Below are 9,055 nucleotides of genomic sequence, written 5' to 3' on the forward strand. Positions count from 1 at the left end.
TATATATATAAAATTATGTATATTTCCAGTAAGGAAAAAAATATTCTCCATAAGGATATTGTACAATAGGAAAAAATAGTTTAAGTTTATTCGTGCTGAGATATTTACACCAACATACCAATTCTGGCACACAGATGGCTGGGAACAACTAGATTTAGAATGAAAGCAAAACACTACATCTCAAAGGCATGGCAGTACTGATAGTGGGTCACAATGGGGACTTTGGCAGCAGGGTATAGGGGTGGAGGGATGTGGAGGGAAGGGAAGGCTGGAAAAGAATATACAAATACAGAAAACAATTTTAGACATTTCTTTGGGCATTCATTCAATAAATAAGTAAACATCTCTTATATGCCAGTCCCAAAAGACTATGGACGGGCCAAGGAAGTACATTTTTGTACCTTTGGAGTGCTTTGCCGTTGCTAATACCAAACAGTCCTGATGAAGCTCCTCTTTGGATCTGTGGTCCAGGCTTGTACTCAGGGGAAGCGTGGAACGAGCTTTTCTCTTCTTGACTAAGGCTTCTGAAATGTAATGAAAGTACACACTATCTGAGGGAGAGCTGATCAGAAACATAAAACGGGAATGCCTATTGTGTGAATGTAACCTACTGGCAGGATGCCACGGGCACAGAAAGTTCCCCTTCCTAATAAACAGGCTTTCAAAATAAATTTGCTGGGGGCATTGTTCACAATATACACAAAAATGCTCTTGCTAACATTATTAACAACTGCAAAACATTTCAACAAGTGCTTAAAGGATTCAAAAGCATGACCCAAAATGGAAGGCTGGGTGCAGTGGCTCATGCCTATAATCCCAGCACTTCGGGAGGCTGAGGTGGGCAGATCACTTGAGGCCTAGAGTTCAAGACCAGCCTGGCCAACATGGTAAAATGCCATCTCTACTAAAAATACAAAAATTACGTGGGCATGGTGGTGGGCACCTGTAATCTCAGCTACTCAGGAGGCTGAGGCAGGAGGATCACATGAGGGTGGGAGGTGGAGTTTGTAGTGAGCCAAGAGCACACCACTGCACTCCAGCCTGGGTGAAGGGAGTAAAAACCCTGTCTTAAAAGAAAAAAGAAACATAAGCAGAAAACCTACAAATATTGTAAACCTAAAAAAAGAAACAAGAAACCACACTGTTTTTTGACAGTAGCATGTACTATTTTAGGCTGCTTTAACAAAATACTGTATTTTAATCACTAGATACCAACCTGGCTTCTCTTTAGGTGGCTCCTTTTTCAGTAAAATGACTTTGTTATTAATGGTGACTTTTGACTTTTCAAAGCTTGAGGAAATTGGAGTGCAGATAACTGGTTCCCTAGAAACTACATCATGGGGGAAAAAAGAAAAAAAAGTTGACGATAAAAACAATACAGAATTTCAGTTTTTAAAAATTTAGAGCCATTCCAAGCTCAGCAATGCAATCAATTCATCTATTACCAAAACTTTTGAGATAATACGCATTAGAAAGGAAGTAGGGGTACTTTTCCCTTCCCCACCTCACAAAGTAGGTGTTTTCAGGAACCTGTGAGTCTATTACTTTGTGTTTTTTTTTGCTGTTGTTGTTGCTGCTTTTTGAAACGAAGTCTTACTCCGTCGTTCAGGCTGGAATTCAGTGGCGCAATCTTGGCTCACTGCAACTTCTGCCTCCCAGGTTCCAGCAATTCTCCTGCCTCAGCCTCCCCAGTAGCTGGCGAAAACCACCATGCCCAGCTAATTATTGTATTTTTAGCAGAGACGGGGTTTCACCACATTGGCCAGGGTGGTCGGTCTCAAACTCCTGACCTCAGGTGATCCATCCGCCCCAGCCCACCAAAGTACTGGGATTACAGACATGAGCCACCTTACCCAGCTTACTCTGAACTTTTTTTTTTTGGTTAGTGATAAGGTATAACTCTGTTGCCCAGGCTGAAGTGCAGTGGTGCAAACACAGTCACTGAGGCCTTAACCTCCTGAGCTCAGGTGATTCTCCCCTCCTCAGCCTCCCAGACTGGCTAGGACTATAGGCACAAGCCATTATGCTTGGTAATGTTTATATTTTTTGTGGAGGTGGGGTTCCTTATGTTGCCTAGCTAGTCTCAAGCTCCTGGGCTGAAGCAAGTCTCCTTTCTTGGCTTCCCACAGTGCTGGGATTACAGGCATGAGCCACCATGCCCGCCTTACTCTGAACTTTGACTAAGGAAAAAGCTTCTAACCCTCCACAACTTTATACCATAAGCCAAGGAGTTTCTATACTTTGCTCAAGCGACAAAGCACTTTTTACATTTTCAGGTCATAAAGTACTAATTGCATATTTAATTATACTAACAAAGAGTAACTTTAATAATAAAGAATATTAGATGTATGCAATATGGTGTCACAATCCTGAGCGCAGGAACTTTTTAAAAACAACTTGTTGATCCATGTTTTGTATAGCCATTTTGTGAAAGAAAGGCTCCTAAAAAAAAAAAAAAAGCCAGGTGTGGTGGCTCATGCCTGTAATCCCAATAATCTGGGAAGCCGAGGCAGGCGGCTGGGACTAGAGGTATGTGCCACTGTATCCAATTAGAAAAGCATTCTGATGGGCCAAAATAATAAATCTATTAGGCTTTTTGCTCTTTATCTACCCCAACTATGTGTCTAACAGCAATCCCTTCTGATAGAGGGCAACTGGGATGCCTTGTATCATATATACTAGACATTTTAATTCTGTCACATCAATATATTCTGTTTTAGAATTAAGCATAAGTCATTGCTTCTACTTATACTGTTTGCTATTTGATCATTTATTTTAACAGGGACCAAGTATTTAAGGTAAGTGTACAAAATTTTAAAAGTGCCAAAATTTTTATTTAATAACAGTTTGTCTTTAAACTAGAAATAGATTATCATAATTTAGTGATGGAATGCTGTTTTGTGAGAAATCTGAGAACCACCACTATAGCTTACCTCACCAGAAGAACCTAGTAAGCACTTACACTTTTTTTTCTGTGAGAAGACAGAAAGCCGGGTATAAACTCCAGGTAAGAGGAGTGAGAGCTTGCAAGTTCCCACAGTGGTGGTAGCTTCTAGGTCAGACATTTGTAAGATACAGTGGTTTCTTTCAATAAATGTGGCTAATGATGTCATACTATTCAAACTTTTCTCATGTAATCTCCTATGTACACAAGAATCTCAGCTTCACTTTGTCCCATGGTTTTACCTTGCCCAAGTTGAATAAGAAGTTTCCTCTATAGAAGTTTACTATTTCCACCCCAAACATCCACTAGAACCCCTTTAAAACTTCAAAGATGTTTATTTTAGAGACTTGAATAAAGCTTGAAAAAAAATAAAATGGGAAGGTCTGAGATAGCAAAGTTTCAAACTGAGTAAGGACCTAGCTTAGTTTCCTAGACATGAGATCCTAGTGATACACAGGGTTCTGCCACATACCCGCTGGAGCCAGGCCACAGGGTAATTCTGGCTCCCGTGCTTCCTCCTCCCCTTCTTGGTCTGACACACCATTCTCAACAGGTCTTGAGTTCTCCTTCATGCTTTCTTCTTCATTCCCATCTATCGATTCCAGCTTTACAGGAGTTCTCAAGGTGGGCTTTTTCTTCTTTTTGGGCTTTGGCTTAGGTTGAGAGAGTCGTTTTTTCTCTAATTCAATACTTTTTTTGCCTACAGGAATCAAAATAAAGAAGGAAAGACTAAAATGTACATTCTTGGTTAAAAGCACTCTAAAGGTAAACTCCAATACCTCAATACTCTTTAATAGTATTTTTACCCTTTCCCTTCATTCCCAATGAACTTTTAGAGTTATATTATCATAATATTAACCAAACTCTTTTGAGATTTCATTAAATCATAAACATTATGCCCAACAGCACCCAAATACTTCAGTGTGCATCTTATGAACAAGGATATGCTCCAATATCACCACAGTACAACCATGGAAATCAGGAAATTAACATAACACATTACTGTCATCTACTCCGTACACTCTACTTAAGTTCTGCCAATTTTAGCCGGATGTCGTTTATAGCGAAAGGAATCAATTCAGGATCACACAGTACATTTGGTTGTCATGCCATTCTGCTTCCCTTCAGCCTAGAACAGTTAGTTGCATGGTTTTTCTTTGACTTTCATGATTTGAAACTTTTGAAGATTATAGGACAGTTATTTGTCCAACTTCCCTCAATTTAGGTCTGTCAGACATTTTTCACGACCAGATTTAGGGTACGCATCTTTAGCTGGAATGCACATTAGTGCTGCTATGTTCATCCAGGGAAATCTATGAGGTAGTAGTTTATTTTTATTTGTCCCATTTGGTTTATTTTGATCACCTGATTAAGGGGGTGTCTTACAGGTTACTCCCTGAAAGGGTATTTCCTCTGTTTAACTACTAAGTATTTGCATCTACTAGCTTTAGTATTCACTGATGTTTCTTGATTAAAAATTGTTACCATGGTGACTGCCAAATAGTGAATTTTTTCTTTTGAGACAGGCTCTTGCTCTGTTGCCTAGGCTGGAGTGCAGTGGCAGAATCTCAGCTCACTGCAGCCTTACTTGACCTCCCAGGCTTACGCAATCCTCCTGCCTCAGCCTTCCGAATAGCTGGGACTACAAGTGTGCAACACCATGCCTGGGTAATTTTTGCATTTTTTTTTTTTTTTTTTTTTTTTTTTTTTTTTTTTTTTTTTTTTTTTTTTTTTTTTTTTTTTTTTTTTTTTTTTGTAGAGATGGGGTTTTATGATGTTGGCCAGGCTGGTCTCAAACTTCTGGGCTCAAGTGATCAGCTCACCTCCCAAAGTGCTGGGATTATAGGCATGAGCTACTGTGCCTGGCCCAAAGGGTGAACTTCCAATTCCAACATTCCACTCTATATTCATTAGTTGGCATTATACCACAGGGAAGAGCCTGTGCTTCTCTCCATTTTATTTAGGCACTCATTTATTTATTAAATCAGTCTGGACTCATTAATTCCTCCATTACTGTTATATTTACATTTTAAAGGCTTTCACATTAACATTTTAAGGTTTTTATCCTTTGCTTATTTTAAAATCATCTTTGAGATGTAATATAAAATACACCCACTTTTTGATACTTTGACGAATTGTGACAGATGTATGTAGTCATATAACCTACCCATCACCACAATTACTTTTGCACCAATCTAATATTTCCATCAAGCCTCTTTGTGGTAAGATATACCTTCTGCTTGAGCCCTAGTAATCACTAATCTGCTCTTATTGTGGTTTAGTTTTGCCTACTGAAGAATTTCACATAATCTGGGCGCAGTGGCTAACGCCTGTAAGCCCAGCACTTTGGGAGGCCAAGGCAGGCAGATCACCTGAGGCTGGGAGTTCAATACCAGCCTGGCCAACATGGTAATCTCTATCTCTACTAAAAACACAAAAAATTAGCTGGGCATGAGGCGTGCATCTGTAGTCACAGCTACTTAGGAAGCTAAGGCAGGAGAATTACTTGAACCTGGGAGGTGGAGGTTGCAGTGAGCCAAGAGTGTGCCACTGCTCTCCAGCCTGGGTGACAGAGTGAGAGTCTGTCTCAAAAAAAAAAAATTCACATAAATAGAATTATACAGTATGTACTCTCTTGTGCCTGGCTGCTTCTGCTTGGCATGTTTTATCGAAATTCATTTCATTTCGTTCTTTATCAGTTGTTATCTTCTGTTTATTGCTACGTAGAAGTCTATTGTAGGGATGCACCACAATTAATTCACTTATCTGATGACAGACATTTGTATTGTTACCAGTTTTTGGTGATCACACATAAAGCTACTATGAGCATTCTTTTACAAATCTTTATGTGGACATATCATTTCATTTCTTTGGGTGTGAATTTCTAGTTGTTTAATATATTCTTTTATTTAAAATTAAAAAAAAAATTTATTTCACAGAAACAGTGTCTCCCTATGTTGCCCAGGCTAGTCCTGATCTCCTGGGCTCAAGCCATCTTCCTGCCTCAGTATCCCAAAGTGTTGGGATTATAGGATTGAGCCACCATGCTTGGCCAATTTTTCCTATTTACTTTCATTTTGTAATTTTTGGTATAGATGAGACCTTGCTGTTTGTCAGGCTGGTCTCAAACTCCTGGCCTCAAGTGATTCTCTAGCCTCAGCCTCCCAAAGTGCTGGGATTGTAGACATGAGCCATGTGCCCAGCAGTTGCTTAATGTATTTTGTCTAGTTTTCTAGTTGCTTTCTAGTCTGATACCAATAAATCTTTCTTAGCTAGAAATGGAATTTTCCTCTTATTTCTTTTCAACTACCATCTCAGATTTGGTCAGTGGGAGCCTCTTCAAGCTGTCTCTTTTGTCCTTTTGACATGTCTCCTTAAGTCTTAGAGTACTGCCTTCTTCTTTAGCATAACGTTTCAGTTTCAGTTTGTGTTTTTCCTGTCCCAGCCTGGAACCAGCCACTTCTCCAAGAAGCCATGGACACTTTTAATGGAGAATGACATTTAGAAACCATGATCTGGGCTGGGCACGGTGGCTCATGCCTGTAATCCCAGCACTTTGGGAGGCTGGTGGGCAGATCACTTGAGGCTAGGGGTTTGAGACCAGCTTGGCCAACATATCTAGACTGTCTCTACTAAAAATACAAAAAAATTAGCCAGGCATGGTGGTATGCACCTGTAGTCCCAGCTACTAGGGAGGCTGAGGCACAAGAATCGGTTTAACCCAGGAAGTGGAGGCTGCAGTGGACCAAAATTGTACTACTGCACTCCAGTCTGGGCAACAGAGCAAGACTCTGTCTGAAAAAAGAAACCAAGATCTGAGTGCCAGGTATGTTCCTTCCTTTTGTAGGTGGTGCTGTTCTCAAGCCCTCATGGCTGCCTTCTTGCTTAGGCTCGGACCCATGCCATACTGACACTAATGTCCTGCACAAATGTATTCCTTGCTCAATCCTGATGAACTCAATTATTAAGAAAGGGAGAAAAATAATTAGATAAGCCTCAGGTTCTGACTGACCTTGAGGAGGCCGGGAATGATCTTGCCTGGAAGTGAGCCACTTGTACACACAGAAGTCATCTGCCCCTGAATAGATGCAGTCTGGATCCAAAGGAGACCACGCCACACAAAGCAGTCGACCTCGATGTCCTCGGAAATTACACAGGGGTTCTTCCCGGAGAGTATCCCACACCTAAACCCAAAAGTACGACCAAATAGACATTTTCTGGTTATTCTATTGCTTGGGGGTATGTTTTCTAATTAAAAAAAAAGAAAAATCTATGGCTTCTTATTTCCTCATGTGATTTGGAGTTTTCTCTTAGAAGTTCAATTTCAGAAGAGTCCTATTTCCTGTGGGAGACTTCTGTGCTCTGAGATGTACAGGCATTCCTATGGCGGTGATTTTGAATGAGCTTGTGCTGGAGTCCTACGGATTTCACTGTCTCAAACCTAAACTGTATGTTAACTTTTGGGTTTGAGATTCTGGTATTATGAAGAAAATAGCCCATAACTAGTCCGGAAATTACAGTTTTAATTTCTCTTACGTTATTCTTTTGTCTCCAGAAGAATTGGCCTATTTCCTTTCCATTTCTTGAATTATTCTGAACTCAGTTTCACAGATGGCAGCAATTTGTGGCTCCTAGCTTTGTGCAGTTAGCTCAGTTACAACTCAACACTGAGAGACAGAAACATCACGGATGTTAGGTCTCCAGCTCCTAATGTCTATTCTAGTTCTGATATCCAGAAGTCCTCTCTCATAGATCTGGCTTGGCATTTCATCTTTATTTTTTTAGAACTTGGAGATTTCTAACTTACCAATTTATTATTAAAAATTTTGTGATTTTTAGCCACCATTTCAGTGTCTGAACAGAAGAGAGTACTTTGTACATCATGTTAGTCCACCATACTGATAGTGAATCAGAGAGAAATCTGTAAAAATGTTAGCATTAGCTAGTTCCTACTGATACTTTTCCCTTCATCTAAGTAAAAAAAACAAAAAACAAAAAACCCCAGTCTTAGCCTGCTAAAGGCCCAGCTATGTGGAATAAAACTAAAATGCCTCCTAGAGCCCAGAACATCTCCTTCTGTAGATGATGATAACGGGGGAGGGAAAACCTGCTCACAACTGGGGGAAAAGAAGAAAGAGTTTGTTAGAGAATATAGTGAAGGGCCCACAGGGACAAGGACACAATAGTACCTGGGCTGTACCATCATAGGAAGCAGATACCAGCCTTCCATCATGATGTGGGCTCCACGCCACACTGGTAATCTTGGCTGTATGCCCCGAGAGAGTCCGGTAGGGCTCTGTAATGGTCACTGGAGACTCAGGGCTGCTCTCTAAAAGGCAAGGGAAATACGTCACTGCTAACAGCAACAAAAAAACAAAACAAGCAAAAAGCATATCCAGGAAGGCATGCACATGGCAAGAATCAAGATTTTGCCATACACTTTCAAGGTGATTTTTTTTTTTTTTTGAGACAAAGTTTCCCTCTTGTTGCCCAGGCTGGAGTGCAACGGCACAATCTCAGCTCACTGCAAATCTCTGCTTCCTGGGTTCAAGCATTTCTCCTGCCTCAGCCTCGCGAGTCTAGGTGGTTTTTAGCAGGCAACACTGTTAGTTATTAAGAGCGTGGGCACATCCACAGTACTTAGCATATAAGATCACCACAAGAAGTGTTAGCTCTCATTATCCTTTATAGGATATTCTAGCTATAATGTATAATCTGAATATAGTAATGAGAAAATAACAGACAAATGCAAAATGAGAAAGCATCTACGAAATGAGATGCTATCTCATTTCGTAGATCTCATGCTATCTTCCTCAAAAATGTTATGTAAGATTAAAAAAAGGCTGGCTTGGCCAGGCATGTTGGCTCATGCCTGTAATCCCAGAACTTTGGGAGGCTAGTGTAGGCAAATTGCTTGGGTTCAGGAGTTCAAGACCAGCCTGATGAAACCCTGACTCTACAAAAATACAAAAATTATCCAGAGGTGTTGGTATATACCTATAGTCCCAGCTACATGGAAGGCTGAGATAGGCAGATTGCTTGAGCCTGGGAGTCAGTGATTGCAATGAGCCGAGAACGTGCCACTGTACTCCAGCCTGGGTCACAGAGTGA

General features: G+C 40.5%; 1 protein-coding gene across 1 annotated transcript in view; it reads right to left on the minus strand.

The window, feature by feature from the left end:
* GEMIN5 (gem nuclear organelle associated protein 5) overlaps positions 1-9,055 on the minus strand; it is a 56,493-nt gene that overhangs the window by 21,400 nt on the left and 26,038 nt on the right. The window contains exons 13-17 of the mRNA XM_037742762.1: positions 8,134-8,273; positions 6,957-7,128; positions 3,417-3,644; positions 1,217-1,330; positions 370-524 (exon numbers count right to left, since the gene is read on the minus strand). Of these exons, the coding sequence (XP_037598690.1) occupies positions 370-524; positions 1,217-1,330; positions 3,417-3,644; positions 6,957-7,128; positions 8,134-8,273 (809 nt within the window). The remainder of the gene's footprint in view (positions 1-369; positions 525-1,216; positions 1,331-3,416; positions 3,645-6,956; positions 7,129-8,133; positions 8,274-9,055) is intronic.

Source organism: Cebus imitator, unplaced genomic scaffold, assembly GCF_001604975.1.
Source record: "Cebus imitator isolate Cc_AM_T3 unplaced genomic scaffold, Cebus_imitator-1.0 Scaffold126, whole genome shotgun sequence".
NCBI classification, from domain to species: Eukaryota; Metazoa; Chordata; class Mammalia; order Primates; family Cebidae; genus Cebus; species Cebus imitator.